At 40.3% G+C, this 20,422-nt stretch overlaps 3 protein-coding genes across 3 annotated transcripts; 1 reads left to right on the forward strand and 2 right to left on the reverse strand.

Moving 5' to 3' along the window:
• Positions 1 to 5,501: 5,501 nt before the first annotated feature.
• RB195_025590 (uncharacterized protein) lies at positions 5,502 to 5,783 on the reverse strand (the record flags this gene model as incomplete). Its single annotated transcript, XM_064213806.1, has 1 exon — positions 5,502 to 5,783. The coding sequence occupies one exon, from the start codon at positions 5,781 to 5,783 to the stop codon at positions 5,502 to 5,504; it is 282 nt and encodes a 93-aa protein (XP_064069687.1).
• An 873-nt stretch (positions 5,784 to 6,656) lies between these two features.
• Positions 6,657 to 6,902, reverse strand: RB195_025591 (uncharacterized protein; the record flags this gene model as incomplete). The annotated part of the gene is made up of 1 exon (XM_064213807.1): positions 6,657 to 6,902. One exon carries the CDS (start codon positions 6,900 to 6,902, stop codon positions 6,657 to 6,659), a length of 246 nt encoding a protein of 81 aa, XP_064069688.1.
• Positions 6,903 to 8,699: 1,797 nt separating this feature from the next.
• On the forward strand, positions 8,700 to 19,665 carry RB195_025592 (uncharacterized protein; the record flags this gene model as incomplete). Its single annotated transcript, XM_013447773.2, has 12 exons — positions 8,700 to 8,900; positions 9,018 to 9,149; positions 10,046 to 10,115; positions 10,513 to 10,879; positions 10,961 to 11,825; positions 13,208 to 13,582; positions 14,059 to 14,236; positions 14,933 to 15,039; positions 15,103 to 15,264; positions 16,705 to 16,797; positions 16,917 to 17,090; positions 19,456 to 19,665. The coding sequence occupies 12 exons, from the start codon at positions 8,700 to 8,702 to the stop codon at positions 19,663 to 19,665; spliced, it is 2,934 nt and encodes a 977-aa protein (XP_013303227.2).
• Positions 19,666 to 20,422: the final 757 nt, after the last annotated feature.

The raw sequence follows: 20,422 nt of genomic DNA on the forward strand, positions 1-20,422 counted from the left end.
TTCGGAAAATAATACCGGTTTCAATCAGTAGTGTAAGATGAGTGTAAGATCAATCTGAAATCACAAGTTACTGCTTATAAAATGTCTTTTGTGGATCGAAAACAGGAACCAGCAAACTCTCACGTAAAGGTTGACGAAAGATGCACCGTTATGCTCGAATGAATGGTGCACTTGTTTGTTGCACTTTCATTTCTGCGTGCAAATTACAGTGCGACTCGAAACAATGTTTTTTTTTGGAAGATTCCTGATTCTGATTGCTTTCTGTGTACATATTCACAATTTTTAATCACTCTTCTCTTTGTTCACTTTTCATTCGCTTATTTTCTTACTTGTCGCTTTTCCGGATTATCCAAGAAACCATGCACACGTTTGCTGTTCTTCGCTGGTCCGAGTTCACTTACGGAATCGTTCTCGCTGATTCACTCGATCGATGCTGTTCCACGGCGGTCCAGAATGATGTGTTCACTCTCCCAGTTCCTCTCACTCTCTACTCTCCCTACCAACACTCTGCAAGCATTTGGATTCCATGGCCGACGGTTAACCATTTTGCTTAACAACGGAAATGTTTTGAAAATTGTACCTGATTCAATAGTGGATATTGTTACTATTCGGACCTGAATATTAACTGCGTTCACTATTTCTTGAAAAATGTTCATTTTTGATTGTTTTTTTGTTGTGACCTGGGGTGTAGTTAACGATTTAGAAGCTGTTTAAAATTGAACTAAAACCGTCTTTTCTTTCCTCTTTATTTTAAATAAGGAGCCTAATCACTGTAATCCTTGAAAATCCAAAAAAAATGCAGCAGAAAAATTCAGGAGGAGCTGCTACTTTCATCATCATAAGTTGATATTTGTGTATTTGCTTTCTTTTGCCTACCGATTTATTGAGACGACTAGTTTTTGAGCCTAATATTAGCATATCTCTGTAAACCTGTGAAGAAATATATGGTATTCAAGTCTCTTCAATCATTTTCTAGAATAACTTTGATTTTTGAGATTCCTACATCGTATGTATTTAAATTTGTGCTAAATAATTTCTGAGGATTTCTGATAGCGAGGCCCGCTGAACTCTTTCAGAGTTCTATTGCTTGATAATTTCAGTGAGGAATTAAGAGACAAAGAAGGCACTCCTTGTATTCCTATCTCTCGACTCTTTTTCCTCATTTCGTGCTGCTGTTTTTCAGAAAATTGTCCTTCACACGTAAAATAACTAAGTTAGTCCACAAGTTTTGCCCATTTGCAACATAGCTTATTCTTTCTATGAACTTGGAAGGTTAACCACCTGGTATTGGAAAAGAACAATCGAACCGTCCTATAATAGTAATAATAATGACTTTTGTTACACTTAACTAATTACTTCTAAAGTACACATCTGATCTGAAGTAGTTTATCCTTACATAACTTCACTAAAATAGAAGCGTGACCATAAACCTAATCCGAATAAAAACATTAATTTTATATTTCCAATAAATATGTTCTTTTTTATTTATTGGAATTTGTCTTTAACCTCATCCACTCGGAGCGCATCGTAGTTTTCGCTTTTACGATTTTTCTCTGCAACTGTTATCACGACGCTTCTTTGAAAATTAACCAGTGCTCAAGATAAACGACGCTTTGGAATTTGAGAGATAACACGGAAAAGATGGTTTTTATCTATGTAGTTTGCTTTACTAACGCAAGTTAAGAAATTATGATGGTTCTATTTTCGCTTGTTATAAATACTGAAAGAAGAATATTAACAACGGAAAAATCACAGAGCATGCACGTGAAATTCATGAGTGATTGCTGGTAGTGAGTCATAGAATGCGTTGGTATCCACTGCTCTCATGCTTCTTATGTGGTTAGTAGTTACTGAAAATCTTGCTGATCCTAGGGTTCTTTTCAATTCCTCATAAAACCCTTTAGATAATTGAACAGGTGGTTACGCTATCACCTAAACTCGATCTGTACAAGCGAAGAGAAGGAGAAAGAAATAGTAAAATGGAGAAAAAAAGAAGTCCTTCTGAAAGCCGCCAAACATTTGTTCTATAAATGCTATTCGTTCTGGTTGATTACAAGGAATTTGTAGAAGAGCTGCCAGGAAGAAAATTCTTGCTAGAATCTAGACCTTAGATGTGTGGGCAAACAGTTGATGTGTTTTTAGAAGAAAACTCTGAATTCCTCTGCTAACACAACGAGATAAGTCACAAAGATTGTTTAATGCCGTGATTACTAGAGGTAGCAATATTTGTTAGGGTTCCGATTAGTCAGAAAAGATCTCTTGCTTATGGAAGAGAGATTCCAGCAAATATGGAGGGAATTATCCATGGGTAAAATTTGCTCATATGTGTCTTCCGCATTAGTAGAAATGAAGATCCTCGGTCTGTTCTAAGCGAGTTCATAGTCTTTTTCCGACACAGTACGGTCCTAACCATTTGATCCTCAAAGATAAGGCTAGCAAGTAAAAGAGAGTAAGCAAATATACGCACATGAAATTCATGATTTCTCTACTAGTGAGTTACTATTTGCTTTGGTTTCTGTAATGCTAGTAGTTCTTGAATATTTTTCATTGAATTAGTTGCATAAAATTTAATAGCAAGATTCATACTCTTCCTTTTTATGGAATGTTATGAAAAGGTGTTATAATAGAGCGAGAAAATCTATGCAGAGGAAAACAAACCTTACAAGCTAATGTACATTATCTGTTTTAAGAGTTCTGATTAGGTTCTTTTGATTTGAACTCTGTTCTGGTGATTAACGGAGGTGCAAAGTAGAGATTAAATGAAAGGAAAAAGACGAAAAGTGGGATTTCCAAACTTTGCGATACTCTAGTGTACGAGCGGGGTTCGCCTGCCTATATGCAATACAAATCTCACAAAACTCAGGAATAACTGTGCGCTACCGCGATTTTATAGGCTGTTTTGACAACTTCTTTCCTTGCAACAAACGTTCAAAGTAAGGACGAACCGCTATTTTGTACAACAATTAAAATGACTAAAAATGACGCACAAATGACTAAAAAACAACAAATCAACAATTTCAAGTACTTGTCTACAACAGCTTCTTGTTATAATGCTCTGACCAAATGTGAAAGTTTGAGTCTCTGAACACTTTTCAACCATAACTTTAGGCTATGTTAGGTTCCAATTATTGCTTTTTGGCGCATATTTGGCGTCATTTTGCTCCTTTCTCAACAATATATCGGTTTTTGTGTAGATCTCAAAGAGAGGAATCTAAAGATATATAAGTTGTCCTGAAGTTTCCATTTTATGAGCAGTTATGAGCAAGCGACGGTGGCCGACGGTGCCGCACCGTCACTCACCGTCGGTTTTTCAATGTTCATGCAGAGTATTGTATTCGTCATTAGGAAAGCGGTGAAATCAAAGATCTTCATCATTCCATTCAAATCCAAGTGTGGTCAGCATTTTTGAATACGCAGTGAATATAAGAAAGTGAAGTGGAAGACCGTGAGATGACAAAAAAAAATTGAATTCCACAGTTGTGTTGTTATGGATACAAACTAAGCAAACGTTTTTGGGAGAATGATAGCAAACAATAATTCAACATTTTGATGAACAATTACTTCTGCATCGATATGTATTTTCTTCATGTACGAGGAAACCTCCGTCGGTCATTAGAAGCCCACCTTAAACGCTCTTTTTGAGAATACATCGGTTATTTATGCACACCCTGAAAAGTTAAACTGACCTTCTCAGAAAAACTTAATTTCTTTTCACTGCTGGGAAAGAAGCTTTTAAATACACCAGTCCACATTTTCTGCTATTGGAGCCTCGTTATTGAGATGGAATTACGTTAGGTAAAGATCAATTAAAGTTTCTTCCTCGGCAAGGTTCATCGAACTCTTATGGTTGAAAAATCATCCTTTTCTTTCCTGCGGATTATCCGTTAGTCGTTGACAAAATTTGAAGTTGCTCGTATTCCTGCTTGCTTATCTCTGTCAGAACTTTTGGGATGCCCGAAAACTACTGCAATTCATATTACCGCGAACAAGACGTAGACAACACTTGGATTCCGTCCAAACATTTCTGCATTCTCGTCGCCGCACGATCCGCGTCGCTTCAGAGCTCTAATCTAGCTTTTTTTTTGTAATCATTGAGAACTTAGATTCGCTCTATTTTCTTGAAATACTTAGACACTTAGATGGCCCGTATTCACTGGACGTGCGTTCCCCAGCATCTCTTCCACTCGTCATTCACGAAACTTGAAAGACGAAACATCATTCACAAAATTTGAGAGCATCCAAGATGCTCTAGAGTTTCGTGAATGACGTTGACGAGGTCCTTGAGCCGTGTCCAGCTGAGCTGTCAGCTGGTCCATCCGTGCAGCGAACACATCACTCTATCTCGTCGGCGGTCTCCTTCGAGGGCGTGTAGCATCACTTGGAACCCACTCCAGCGTTCTTTTAGTCCATCTATCGTCGATTCTTCTCATGATGTGACCGGCCCATCTATGTTTTGCTTTCGATACATATTCCGCTGGGTCGCGAAGACGGGACATTCCTCTTAAGTCGGAGCTGCGAAGATCGGTTAGGTGGTGTGTGCGCTGGTTAAACTTGAGAAGACATCTCTCAAGGGCTCAGTGGGTAGTAAGTAGCTTCCTAGACGTGGCAGCGCGGTGTTTGCTCACGTCTCCGCTGCGTAACAGAGCGCTGTAAGAACTATCGAGTTGAACAGATGGGTACGAAGATCTTGGTCCGTCAGTTGACGTCTTCTATAGAAATAACCCATGCTGCCCATTCTTCTATTCGGTTCTTCCTTCAAGTCGTTTTCCATGTTCATGGAACGTCCGAGGTACACTTAAGAGTCGAAGTTTCCACGAGTTGGGAGCCTTCAAGTTGTACTTCTCCGGCCTCGCAGTAGGCCTTCTTCATGAACTGTGTCTTCGTTCTGTTTATTCGCTGTTCTATTCTCTTCCCTGCTTCCTTCAATTCGTTGAGCATCGTTTCTGCTTCATTGGTACTGCTCGAAAAGAGAACGATGTCGTCTGCGAAACGAAGGTTCGAGAGAAGGCTTCCATCAACACGTACGCCCTTTTCTTTCCAGGAAAGTGATTTCATTATCCACTGCAATGCAGCAGTGAACAGCTTCGGCGATAAAGTATCGCCTTTTTGTTCCCTTTTTCCAATAGGTATGGTGAGGGGGCGGTGGATAAGTTGTATCTTAGTGGTGCATCGTAGCAATTGTCTAATGTCCTAACATACGACGCGTCCAAACCTTCATCGACCTGCGCTGACAGTATTGCAATCGTTTTGCGCTGTTTAAGGCTTTCCCATAATCGACTAATGTTAGAACAAGGGGCAGGCGGTATTCCCGGCAAACATCTATGACCCTCGATAAGGTCTGGATGTGGTCCAAGCAGCTGAACCCTTGACGGAATCCAGCTTGTTCTCGAGGCTGGGCTTCATCCAGCGCGTAAGGATGATCTTGGTAAATACTTTGTATAACACGCTCAGCAAGCAATCATATCGGACGGTAGTTGCGAAGATCTTTTCGGTCACCTTTCTTATGGATAGGAACGGTTTGTGAGGTCTTCCACTGGTCTGGAATCCTTTCTTTCTAAAGGCGCTGCTAAGATTACGTGAAGTGGATGGCCACCAGCCCGAAGAAAGTCTGCTGATATAAAATCAGGTCCGGGGGCTGTGCCAGGCCTCATGCTCTTGATAGCGACTCGTACTTCCGAAGGGAGAATCCGTGGTGGAGGATCACCGGTGGGGATGATCGGGCTTGACACAGGAGTTGATGAACGGAAAAGACTCGAGTAGAACCTTCCCGTAATGATTTTCATCTCACGAGGAGAAGACGTGCGAGTACTGTCTTCGCTCAACAAAGCTGCTAGTGGAATATTATATTCGCGGAGATCCCTGCGGGACTTCTTTAGACTTGTTCTTCTTTGTGCTGCTTCTAGAATCTTCTTCTACCCGTATTTCTGCAACGCTTTTCTGCTTCTAGTGTTTGCTACTAACAGCAGAATGTGCGATGCATTCGGATCAAGCCTCAAAGTCCTTATTTTTTCAACAATTCTTTAGTGGTCTTCGAAATTCGATCAAAATTTGTCGTGCGCGACTTCGAGGCACGCTCAGCACAGGCTCGCAGTCCTCTGAGCAGCATCTCGTAGTCTACGTTTGGGTCCTCCTCGATAAGCCAGTCACCTCAAGACAAGGAGTCCTCGGTAAGCAATCGTCGTGGACGACTTCTTTTCTCTTTCGTTCCCGATAGCAGATATTGTTTTCCATCGTGTGGCTAAGTCCTATTTTTGCACGAAGCAGACGGCGATCAGAACCACCACAAAAGGATGGTACTATTACCGAGACGTCGAGTAGACACCACCTCCGGTTGGTGAGTATTAGGTCGATCTCCGCGTAAGTCACGCTATTGGGTGATTCCCATGCCCACTGATGATGATCTTTCTTCATGAAAAGAGAGTTCCCATGAAAGAGGCGAGCGGCGGACAACGGCTCGGAGAGACGATTGCCATTTTCATTCCGGTCCTCTAGTCCAAATCTTCCGGTCCTGTACTCCTCTTCTGTAGCCTTTCCTAGTTTTGTGTTGCGTTTAAGTTTCCGACAATAAATTTGTACAAGGACTTCTCGTTGCGGATCGCTTCCTCCAGCTTCTCGTGAAACACGTCCATTTCGGATCCATCAGATGCTGATGTTGGTCAGTAGCAGTTGATGATACAGATGGGTTTTTGGCACAGAAGGCGGAGGGGAAGAATGACCAGGCGAAGTGACAGGATCTCGTGAGAATCGACAAGATGGACGACAGATGGGTGCACAGCAAAACCAACACCGCCTACTCGGGACGGAACCTTCTCTCCACGAATGACAAGTTTACCATCACGCATTTGTCGTATGTCGCTTCTTCTGCACTTGGTCTCCTGTAGAGCAATCACTTGAGATTTCATACGCTCTGTAGCTCTGAGAAGGGCACGCAGGTCAACGTCTGTGGACACTGTTCTCACGTTGTAAGTTCACAGTCTGAGACAGTCTCCATGGCAAGTCGTGCGTGTGTCGCATTGGTCCAGAATCAAAGACGTCCTGAGCAACCTGAGATTTGATCGCCCCTCACCGGTTGCCATACCGTCCGACGTCTGAGACGGCAAGCCCCAATGAACAGTGTACTGAGTCAGTGAATATGCTGGAGTGGCAAAAAGACTTTTCCCGAAACTAAGCAGCGCTGCCACGGCGAGCTTAGCTTTCACCAAAGATCATCGCCGAACCTATATGGATCAGAGAGCCACGTTGCGACATTTTTTCAAGACGGTGGTAAATCTTAGCAGTGATTTACTCTTAGGCAGGCTTCCGATTTCGAGAAGTAGGAATCTCAGATGTGTCGAACTCCTTCCTAGGAGTTGGGAGACTCTGCCAAAGGACGAACCTCCGCTGTGCATCGCAGTTCGACGCCCTGAGTCACCTCCACGCCACTATGAGGTGGTAACCCATTGTGGAGGGGTATAATAATACAGTATAATAAAAACAGGATAATATCGAAGGATTCAAGGAAAAGCCTCAAAACTTACCAGAGTTGTACTCCTCCACGATTACGGTCGTCCAAACTCGTGTTTAGTCGCTTGATAGTGAAAAAACATAACGTTAAACAATAGACTTGGGGCTGTTCCCTCTGACCGCTTATTCAGGACATTTGAATATTTTTTTTCAAAGAATTTTTTCAAAAAATAGTTCAGGGATCCTTGGGTTCTCTGACTTTTAAACCTACGCCAGAGCCATGAGAACCAACAATCCACCCGACCAGTGGACGATGGTCGTTCAGTATTTTGACGATTACAGTGTTGACTGAAACGTTCTTTTAAGATAACAAGTAGGTGTGTGTGTGTGCCGTGCCTTCGGCACCTTGTCAAAAAAATGGAAAAAAAGACTGATGGGACAACCTAATGCCATCTCTTTCTCCCCTTCCTTTTCGTAGAAGAACACTGTGAAGCACTGCTGTAGCACATACGTTGTAATTCCATCATATAAATTTGTACAAGGCTGTATTAGTCACTCCATAAAAAGTTGCATCAAGGTTGATGTTTAGAAAATAGCAAAATTGTTGTTTTAAACGGATAGTACTATAGCAAATATTTGAATATCTATATAAATATAACAATTTTTGACTGCGATTGTTTTTTTTTTCATAAATCACTTCTAAAATCCACTTTGCTGAGTTTTTGCTCGTTATCGAGAGATGAGCCTCCTGCATGAATACGTTTTGTCTATTTCTCCCCTAAAAAGTATGAAGGATAAATGGCGTGGCGTTGATTAATATTTATGGGGATACAGCACGGGTTTGACACGGAATCAGAGTCGTTCTAGGGAAATGAAGAGCCTAGCAATGACTTGCGGGGGATAGCTGATGTGTCAAGTCAGTGTTTTTATCCTCCCAGACAAGTCTGGCGCGGATTTATTGACCTCAAAGAAAAGTAAAAACTTGGATGGCACGAGGGAAGTTTCGAACTATCAATCGTGCATCCACAGCCAAACCTCTTACCGATGTATTCTCCTCATACTCTCTCCTTACGCGACTTATTCTGTGACAGACCCCAGCGGTATCGTAGTTGTTACTACACACACAATATCCGAATGGCAATCATGTCTAAGTTTGAGTACTTCTACGTTGTTCCTAACGCCTTCGGACTGCTAAGCACGTGCGTATCGTCACCCCTTGTTCCAACACCCTCATTTCTCATATAAATCAATTGTAGATGGGTACTAACCAATTCAACGTAGATAAGATCAAGTACGACAAAGAATGGGAATATGCAAGCACAAAAAAGTGGATGGAAAGTTCGTGGAATCAGCTGAAAAATTTGTGCGAGAACACCACGGTTGACTACCAGAGATATAGTCCGGAAGATTTTGCTCGACTTGAACAACAAATCGTGACCTACGTCTTTGGAATGACAGTAAGGATATTGTTATTTGGGTATTGCTTCAAATATATATGTCAAGTGTGCTAAGGTTCTAAAAAAAACTAGGGAAATCACAGAGAATAACATTATTATTACGTTCGGCAGTTCTAGTCTGAGTACGCGGAACGAGCTCTGAAGTACAACAATCTTTTGAAAGTGTTTGGGGATCAAGAGCGCAAATTTGCGAGGAATGCCCGCTTGAAAATGGAGGAAATTGCGGGCGCAAAGACTGTTGACGTTCAGGTATGTGCTTTCATTAGAAGTGCTTAGATTCTATACTGTTATAAAGTATACTAGAGAAATATTCGGACATAGAGATGCAGTCCCCCATTAATTAGCAAGTCTAAGAATTCAAGCCTTCTCTTCGTCAGAAAATTATTTCCCTTTTAAAGAATTTTGTCAGTTTTTTTTATTTATATTAGGCAACAGGATGAAAATCAATAGATCACCAATGAAGATGTGGCGGGTGTTGCAATGCAATCAGAATTCCCATATCTCTTCTCATTTCATACGGTTTATGAATGCTCCTTAAAGGCAGCGTACCACGAATCTGACGTGGGGAAATCCAGGAGAAAAGTTAGAGGTAGGGTTGTAGACGGCTGTAGATTATCCGGAGTGGTTCCGCTCATCTCTCTCTAATCGCCGTAAAAAACGGTGTGGAAGACGCGGAAGACGCCATTTTCTACGACGATTTCGGTTGCAACGTGCCATCTTTGTGCGCGCGCCGCATCAACTTACGAGAGGTCGAAAATCAGTGATGTCTTCTCACCAGCCTATTCTAGCGAAATCAACGAATGGGCTGCTGAGGGGACAGGAATGTGTACATGAGGGATCGTTCTAACGTATCTCGTAGGAAATAAAGCGCTTTCCACGCCGCTGTTCATAACGATTAGGGAGAGATGAGCGGAACAACCTCAGATCCCACAACCTACAACCTCATCTCTAGTTTTTCCAGATCAGATTAGTGGTATGCTGCTTTTAGTATTACAACTGATATCAGAACTGAAGGTGATCGTATTATAATTACGTGCTTTTTGAGTGAATTGTAATGACAACACTTATATTTGTTGTAGATGGATGCCCAAAGCACTCTTTCTGGGTTTTTTTTTAATTTCAAAACGCAATACTTCGGTTTGCAGGTAATAACTATCTACGTTCTTCTCGAGGAAATGATTGGAAAGGAAGAACCCACAACTTCACAAATATATGGTTCGCAGTTTATTCTTACTTGAAATTGGAATATTTCTACTTGAGAGAAAAGATGATTTGTATTTTAGTTGCGGATTTTGCAGTAGTGTAGAACAGCGGCTGCTGTAGCGAGTAATGAGATTTGCTGTTCAAGTGAATTTCTATATATGCACTTATAATTATCCATAAACTATCGAATACATGCAATTAACTTACTTTGCTAGAAAATTTCCACTTTTTCAAGTTTTTTTTGTTCGGCTTTTCTGTGAGAAGTAGCTCAAGAGACAAATACTAATCATGGGGATAGCTTTGCGAGGATTTTGTTGGGCTCATGCCTTGGAGAAATTGGTGGAGTTGAAAAAATGGTAATAGGTGAACATCCTTATCTAAGGTTTAATCTTCAACAGGTTTCTTTCAGTTTTTCGAGTTCGAGACAAGGAAGGTAGTTGGAAATTTCTTGATTGTGCTCTTCGAACATACGATGACTTTGAAGATTACATCAAAAATAACAAGGCACCCCGATGTATGATGTGTTATCCGACTGGTGGATTTTTAAGATCACAAGAAATGAGAGATAAGAAAGGGAAAACATACACTAGCGGTGAAGTCCGTTTCGGTGAACCTCCTTCATGTACACTTACTGGGAGAGTAGTGGAGAAATTGGACACAGTTAATATGTATGTCACTCCCGTCGTCGCAATTACGTTATTCTGGACGCCTGCTGGATGGGTGGCGACAGGACTTTCTGCACTATCTTACACCACTCTTGGCTACTCATTAGTGCGGTATGTTTATTCGGATTTATTAGCTTCATATAGGTTATTTATTGTTAATTAAGTTGTATTTATCTGCTTACTCAATTTTAGGCAAACATTCAACATTTACGACAAAGGCACTCACGGAGAGCATTATGCTACTGACCTCTTTCATTTCGCAACGACCATAGCTACTCTTGCCGTCGCCAGAGCAATTCCTAAGTATTTAAGAACTGTCGCTTTACAGAATCGTCAGCTTACCTTCTTGGAATCAGTTATTATTACTGGTATTCTCCGCGGAATGGCCGCAAGTACTGCTGTGAACTTCGCTGCATTAGTATACCAGTTCGGGTACAAACTGGTTAATCAGCGAGCAGAAATCTCTGCTATGGACGTCGTTAACCTCATGGTTGCTGCTCAGAACATGTATTCATGTTATATGTCTCCAAAATCGGCGAAAGCTATATTAGAGAAGGTAAAGGTGGAGATTCAGACAGAAAACCAAGCAAAAAGGATAGAAAAAGAAAACAGTGTCAAGAAGGCTCAAGAAAGCAACAAGGAACTTGAACAAAAGTTGAGGGAAATGAGGGATTTTGGAAATGAGGATCGTGTCATAACGGACACGTTGGAGAAGAAAATAAAGGCAAACAATAAGAATATAGAAACTTGGACGAAAGAAGCTCAAGTAGCGTTAGAAAAGTTTATGGAAAACCAAAGGAATTGGGCCGAAGGAGACGTAAAAGAAGCGTTGGCACCAATAAAGGAAATACAGGATAAAATGAGCAACATTCGAAGCGAGAACGAAAGTATGGAAAGAGAATTGGAGGAACTAAACAGTTCTGAATCAGGAAACAGGCAGAGGATTGAAGAATTGAGGAACAAAATCGCCAGTAATAAGGAAAAGATTGCTAATCTTACCAGTGATGCGCTTGCAAAGCAGAACGAATACCTCAAGCAGAAGGGTGATAAAATGAAGGCGAGTCTTTTTCTGAGTCTTCAGTATTTTTCTAAGTATAGGACAATGTTATCATCTGACACATTCTGTATTCATTTTAAGCGAGATGATTATTTGGAGGGAGCACTTCGTCTTTACATACACTAACAATTTGTAGAATTTCTACTTTTGGTGCATAGAGGACGGTATTGTTCTTGATGAATGGAGTGGGATTTCGTAAATAACTATCTTAACGGTAGTCTGCCTAGGTAAATTTAGGAATTGGATGAGTCTGCGAACGGAACGCATGGATAATACTAAATGATTACTCGCGCAGATATACACATCACTGTCTTGAGGAAGCAAAGCAAAAATGTTAATTTGTACGGATTTTGAAATGCGTAATACATCCTGTTACTTTATTTTCAACCAATCTGAGCGTCCGGCTAAAGCAGGACTTTGGACTTTCTGTGGTGTTCGCTTCGCTCCACTTCACTGATCAATCAAAATTAATATTAAAATTATTATTCTCTGAAATTAGATTTGTGTTGTTCTAAAAACGTTCCTGTTCCTCTTATCCTCTTTTTTATTATAAATAAAGGCGAAAGGTCCCATAGTTTACCTTCTAATCACGTCCGTTCTACACTTGGAGAACATTCGAACTTCAGCTTCAACCACTTCTTCGATCCCAATATAATGTAGACCTACAGTTTGAAAGCATTACTTGAAGTATGGGTTTTCCTCTTGTTTTCTCCCCAACTGCTATCAGAGAACGATGTTTTAACATGAAATGACATGGACGACATCATCGTACTGATAAAGATAACGTTCCACGTCAGATCATGTAAACAGTTTGCTACTATTTAAGCTGCCGTATGTAAGGGTGTTTCCACTTCCTGAAGAAGTGATGTCATCATCCTGAGGGAAAGGTGCAAAATAGACGCGAGGAGATGTCGTAGAGGTAGAACCCAACACGGCCAGTGGGCACGGATATGAAACGGTTGCAACATCTCATTTACCTTTTGCAACATCCACATGAACTTATTGCACCAAGGTACACCAATTCCACACCACTGGACCCGTCGCGCCCCCTTTTGCGAACACACACACATACACACATACATACACACATACATACACACATACACACACACACATGTGGCAGCATAAGCCCGTTATCATATAGCATGATTCTTGGAATGATGTTTTATATCAGTATCATCCTGGGCTTTTTTTGTATTGGTCGAATTTAATTTCACATCAAATTTGTATTCTCTTGAAGAAAAAAAAAACCCTCTGCAACTACATGTTGAATGCTTTTACTGCCTAGAAATATTAAAAAATAAACCTTTTAAAAAACAGTATTAAATCTGTACACATTGTGAATTTTTTGTGAGGGATGTAACAAAGTCGAATACTTTCAGGATAAAGGAGCGCAAGATGAATACAAGAAGTTTGTCACGAATGAACAGAACAACCGTGGTACTAACACAATGATCGATCAGAATAACAGAATTATCCAAGCGGTCACATACATGGATGCAGAGCAAGTGTTCAGATTGGTGTCCATAACTCAATCGAAGATATGCTTTGCCAACGGAGAAACGCTGGATCTTCTAATCAATAACCAGATTGAAGTAGATCCAAGGGCAATCAATCAGCTGAATCGAGAATCGGTTAGGACGACCAGAAGCAGTAAAGGTGAAAGAACAGAAGAGAAGAAGAATGATCTAGAGGAGATCATGAAGGTCACTAAGGAATTCGACACCAATAAAATATCCAGGACAGACTATCTTAAAGTAAGAGATTTTTCTGCTTTGAAAATATCTGCTCGTTGCGTGGTTCTTGTAGTAATTGCTTATTATTAATATATTTTTAGTGTTTCTATGGGAAAAAGTGTGCACTTCTCCATGAATTACTCTGTGCAGTTTAGTAGTTAGTAACAATATGTAACTAACTCATAATCTGTGCTACAGCGGTACGCAACAACGATACTTACACTCGTACACTGATTTGTAGCAAAAGCAAATTAGTTCTCAGGTTCTGTGCCTCGCTAATATTCATAGATGGCATGTGTGCATGTGTGGGTTTCTCATAGAACTTTTTTTTCAAAAATAATAATCTGAACAATATTAGTCTAGAAGAAACACATGTGTCCTATTTAAATGGATCCATGTTCATTGCTAAAGCCCATTCATAACGTGGTCTTTGCGTTTGTTGCTCACAGCTCACCTACTCTTTACTTCCATTATGAAGATTTGTTATCTAATTACAGCGTATCAATGGCGAACTACAGAAGTATCAAATGATTGCAAGGGAAGAAATAGCAGAAGTTCGTAACGATGTTATGCAGAAGATGTCAAACATGACTGACGATCAAAAGAAAATGTTCGAGGACATGAGTCCACCGTTAGCGTTTAGAATGCGAACCGTTCTCAAGGGAGCTTCCACAGGTAGGGAAGGTCCCGAAAGACGTACGTAGTACGGGGACCCCAAAGAGACCGTAGAGTTCGATTTGCAGATTCGGAAACCAGCGTGGCTCCGACCAACCTCTCCTGATCGTTGTAAAAAAAAACGGCGTTCTTAACTCGTAAATAAGTTGCAACGCGCTACCTTTGTGCACGCCAACGAATAGGGTACTGAGTGGGCCGGGGCGTGTGCATGAGAGCGTGTTCTAATGTACCTCGTAGGAAAAAACGCCTCTCCCACGACGTTTCCTACGACGATTAGGAAAAGATGAGCGGAGCCACTCCGTTTTCCGCAACCTACAACCGGATTTCTACGCTTTCCTCGCGGATTTTCAATTTTGCGACACGCTGCCCTTAGCGGACCTTTCTCGTAAAGGCCCTTTACGAGAACTAACGATATTTGTGTCTCTGTGGGCCAATTTAGAGCATGGAATACACAGGGCATAGAACATGAGCATGAGTGTGGCCCGCTCAATTCCCCTTAATCGTCCTGAAAAACGGTGCGGGAAACGGTGGTTGTTCTTTCGAGGTACACACCTGTGCACGGGATGTTAACGGGAGAGCGAGCGGCCGATAATCACTGAGATCTCTTCAACAACTTGTTCGGGTGAAGTCAGTGAATGTACTGCTGAGGGTCCCGGAGCGTGTACGAAGGGTGGAGCGTTGTAAAATCCATTTCAGGAGACCTAGAAGCAGCTATGAAAATTGCTGAATCACAAAACGTGGCAGCTGACCCGTTAAGTGTCGCCGATTGTGTAGAAATAGTTAAACTGCATTTCGCGAAGGAGGTTAGTAGATAATCCACTTACTTTCGCTGTTGTAAAAGCATTTGAATTATTTTGTTTCTTTAGACAAAAGCTTTTGAGCTTGAGAAAGCGAAAATTGATGCCAGGGCTGATCTGAACACTGAGCAAAAAAAAAACGCTGTTAGTACACTCTACAAGGATCATTTTGGCCTCTCCGATGATGATATGAGGACCATAAACAAGAACAATGTCTCCAACAAAGTCAAGGTTTGTGAAATCATTAAAAAAATGTGGCAGGTGGAAAGAGGTGACATTCCCAAAGTCGATCGAAAGACAGAATCTCTCAAAGCGTTTTGAAAAAGAAGATTTTGCTCAATTACTCATTTTTTAAACGAAATGCTACACAGAACTGATCCGCACACAAACCTGTAGTTTCTTTTGTCTTTGGAGTTTAGATGGTAATTGTTACAGTACTATAGACAAATAGTGAAGTGAGCGCTAAAAAGCATCAACTCATGCAAGGATGAGATTGGAGAATGGTAAAGAATCTCGGCGCGAACTTTTCCGCAAATCCCTCCGAGACATTACCCATCCTGTGGCTGTCCTCGAGGAAACACCAACCCAATGCTGTCTCGACCTAATCTCGCTCCAGTCGTTTATGGAGGCACAGTCCATGGCTGCGGAGACGCAGAGGACTACAGAATTATATGGAACCATGAAAAGGAGAATAAATAGGGAGAGCTGCCGAAATTACTGAATGAAATAGAGCAATAAGGAGTACAAATACAAATTTCGAGCCTACGTACAGTAGAGCGACATTTCAAAAACTATGCAGCTAATACTAAATGACCCTGTAAGTTGTGTGCTGGCCTATTAGGAGTGTTGGAGCGAATCCTGTCAAGATGTCACCTTTCGCAAGCTTGGATATCTATCCAAATGAACTCTTTTTCTTTCTAGAAGTCAGAGATAGGGGACGTCTCTAATATCTATTTCCCATCTATAGGACCAGATTTTCATCACTGTGTTCGATTCCATATTTGTTCACCTGTTTCAAAACTACAACATCACTCGTAAGTTCCACACACGAACCACTCAGACTACAAAAAATTTTGCAACCTACAAGATGTCGATCAATAATATATTAATAGTATTTTAATATTAGTTTAGTAATAGTAATATTATCGATCATTCTACCGTTACTTTAAATAGAAATGTTATGATATACGATGATCTCAAGCTTCTAACCCTACCAGAAGCAAGAGAACCATGAGAAAAAAAATGCATCTGATGGCTTTGAATTATATTCATGAAATATCTCATTGAAACCGCAGAAATTTCACCAAATCATTATTAGAAAATTTCAGGAAAATTGACTGAATTTCCGAGACATTTACTAGCTACGAACTACATCCTAGTGGTTTTTAAAAAGACCTCTGGTGAGTAAAGCACTACAGCTACTCAGGCAGCGACAACCTCAGGGTACCTCTTTAGGATTCACTCCATCCCTAATTGCTCATACAAAACATGATCGGTGGGACACATAGTGACCTACAGGTTTTTTTACCCGCACCCGAAGAGATCAGGGTTTACTTTGTTGTGAAGGACCAGAAAGGATAAAGCGAAAACTTTCCCAGAATTTTTCCGAGTATTCGTGAGAGTTCTAGTTCCTCAAAACATACGAGAGGTGCTCTATCATGTATTTTATAGGCAAAATTACTTGCTGATCGTTACGCAGACAATCTGATAAACAATGACCAACGAAGAGCCGCTGTTACGAAACATATCAACAAAAGAATTAGTGTAAGTTATGCACAAATAAATTTTGAATAGAGTGAATGATTTCATTGAAGAAGAGAATATTAAATTTTGAATTAAATATTTAGAAAAAATCGCTTTGTTGAACTGTTTAGATATTTCAGCAGATTAGGACCTTCGCGCAAACAGAACAATTTTTCCATGGAAGTCTTCTCTCTGCTTACTACCACGTTGAGAAACATGGTGAAAAAACGATCACTTCCTACTACAAAGAAACGAATCAGCAAATTCCGTCGACTCCATTGACACAAGCGGAAATCGATAATATTTATTTCAAGGTATGGTATAGAAGTGAGATTTATTGAAATTTATTATTGAATTATTCATTTATTGATTCATTGAATGTCATGTAGTGTATCCTTTCTTTCGATAGTGCTGGTTTTCTTGAAATTTAGTTAACCGTTTTCTTATAATTGGAAATATAGGAAATACCCTTTCTTGTGAGGCTGTTAGATATTGGTGGTGTAAAAAGTTCTTCTCAGCGGTGACCTTCAGGTTTACTATGATCTGGGATCATAGTAAGCCTATGATGTTGCAGCTCATCTTTTTGCAGTGATCGTCGGCCTATGGATCTCTTCCGTTGTTCCACTTAATGGTGGTGTATATCTTCATTTAGCAGATCACACTCATGAAGCACATCGTTCCCATCACAAATTTCCTCACCGCACTGAGATGTGCGAGAAAGTAGAGTACATGCGAATATTCCGTAGTGTTTAACGTGACCCTCCCTGTTAGGAAAATGATTGGGTGATTTTTTGAAAATGATCAGCGGTTCGCAGAAGCTGCGTACAACGGTGCGGTTAAGTATATGTGTGGTCGTCTGCTCCGAATATGAGTCTGCAAACAGTTTATTTTCCTCTGTCGTCTCCACCTGCCTAAATCGATGTGAAAAAAGTTAAACTAAGGAAAAAAGATTTGTGATCGAAGTTTGAAAATAAATACTACAGTCAGATGTAGAAAAGCAAACAACAAACAAATTGGAATAGTATTCACCCACACCAAACCTGTCCACACAGGCAGGCAAAACTTGATGATGATTAAGAATCCATAAAAAAAAGAGGTGATTGCAGTTATGTACCTCTTCCTGAGCGCAGCGGAAATGAAAAAAAATCCGATTTGCAATGCGGTTTGAAAGGGTTTACGGCAACAGTTCGCAGAAAAAAATTTCATATATCAAGATGTATATTAGAAGGAAAAGAATTCTTAAAATCATCAACTTCGTTATTTCATTCTAGTTGAAGTGAGCAAACTATTTGCTTAGTTTGCTCACTAAACTCTTGTTGGTATGTTTGAAAAAAATTTGAACTTGGTCCTCATGTTCCACCATCTTTGGATCTTGGAATGTTGGATACGAAGGGTTTTTTTATTGATCTGCTTTAGCTGTAGCCGTGGTTGATGTTGAACTTTGTTTATCAACAGCCAACATTTCGGAGAGCTTGGAAAATCAGAGCCATCAGTGATTTATCCACTCAAGCGCTTCATCATCCAACAGAAAGAACTCAAACGACAGGAAAGCTCAAAAAAAAAAAACAACTCATCGGCTAGTGCTTACCTCATTTAGTAAATCTTTTAGCGTAATAGACCTCCGCTTACCACATCTATGAGTCACAAAAGTTTTTATAGGGGGCTTAACAGCCCGACTCATAAATCAAAATCCACACAAATCTTTATATGGATCTAGTTCGTTTGTAATTGCCATGCACTCATACTTTTTCTTCACGTATAGACGTTTTGCAGTTGCCTAAAATGCCGCTGGTGGTCCGCGTGCTATGATCTCACACTTGAAGGATAGAGTCATAACCTATAGTCGTACCCTCTGCTTCGGAGATTCAAAGACATATTCTACGATAGGATCCGTGCGGGGTAGAAAGTTTAGTTTTTGCGAGTCCATCCAGGTGCTCCTTCTCCGGAATACTTGGTGGTTGTCCAGTCCCCCATGCAATCGTCACCACACGATTTGCACGTGATAGGATAAAACAGTCCTCTTACAATCCAATCACTGTTTCTCCTATATGGGTAAACCACGCAGCTGGGATTTCTGGGATTTGTGCAGAGTCGGTCATACGCGCGAGCACGTATCAGCTGAAACTTGTGATTGTGTGGTGGTGTTTCAACAGCTCTCACTTCATTTTGTAGATCTGCCTGTCGTAGGCAGCTCCGTACTGCTTCACTCATATCATTAGATATGTAAGCTAGACAGAGGTATTATCTTTTATCGAAGTGTATAGAAATTATATTACGTTTATGGAAGTCCAAACCTTATTTGGACAGCATTTGCTTCCTAAACCCATTGGCGGAGGATGGAACACGTAGCTTGTCATCCTCAAGATGTTGTCTTTTTGTCGCTATGTATAGTCTGCGTGAAGACAACAATTCTTCCCCTCCCCCCTTTTGTCACAAATGGAAACGTTGATCTGTCCAGCTGCGCCAGAAATTGCAAAGCCACGTAGCCCTCGGCGTTGGGCAACAAAGGCGTTGAAATTGAGATGCACCTTTTTTTGAGAAAAATCAAAAACGGAGTTGTTGCAAACACTCGGTACTTCTACAGTGGGTATACTTTGAACATAGTTCGTATGAATAGTTAGTATTTCTCATTGAAGTCCCTCTTGTTCCTCGTATTCCACCATATCCTCTCATTTTTAGGAAATGAAGAATCATCTTTTCACCGGAAACAACTACCAGTCTACACTTGTTCTTCAAGATGGCCAAACAAAGACAAGAATTTGGGTTACTGAGCAGAAGTATACCGGATTCACTAAGTCCCCCAATACGTTTGTTCCCTATGAGAATTTGTTAGGCAATCCTCCTCTTTACTTCCCTCGTGAAACTGTTGCGTCTCACTTTCAGAAATAAGAATTGAAATGTAAGAAGAGTTGTACATGTCTATCTATAAGAAAGAATTGCTTAAAAAAATGGAAATAATTTGTTGTAACTCATACAAAAAACATTTTTTGTATGTTTCACTCCTTTTTTCCACCTACAACTGCTTTGTACTACGTAAATTCTTCGTATAATTTCGGGTTATATCTCTTAAAAATGAGTTTTACGGTTAATGGCTGCTCAATAAAAGTTTTTAAGGATACAACAAGGGTTTTGCTGGTTTTAGAGTCAGTTTCCTATACTTTAATCATTTCCACCGTAAATTTTGGAGCTTCAAACTCTTTTTTGTCAAGTCAAAATGTCTGTCATTGTTTTAGGACAAAAAAACATAGAAAAATGTAAGGTGACCGTTGGATTTTCAATTTTATTGTTTCTGTATACTCATTAATTATCACTATTTATTCGTAACTCTCCACTTATTGTTCTTTCGTGAGAATTTCATTCTTGACGAAACTTTTTTTGTCACTAACTCATCTCTCCGTTCGTGTTTCCTTATTTCTATGTGCTACCATGTACTTCTTAACGTTTTTTTTTAACTTGTAGATTTTTGGAAGACCATTTATTTATATTCACACATTTTGCCTCTCAAATTCAGGTTGCTTTTTGATACCGGACGGCAATTGGAAAGCTGATACGGCAAAATAGAACAACAGTGCTCAGTTCCTTTTTAGTACTCCTTTAGCTGATCATTATAAGAATAGGTTCAGATTCTTCCAGTAAGAACGAAAAC

This window comes from Necator americanus, chromosome X (assembly GCF_031761385.1).
Source record: "Necator americanus strain Aroian chromosome X, whole genome shotgun sequence".
NCBI lineage: Eukaryota > Metazoa > Nematoda > Chromadorea > Rhabditida > Ancylostomatidae > Necator > Necator americanus.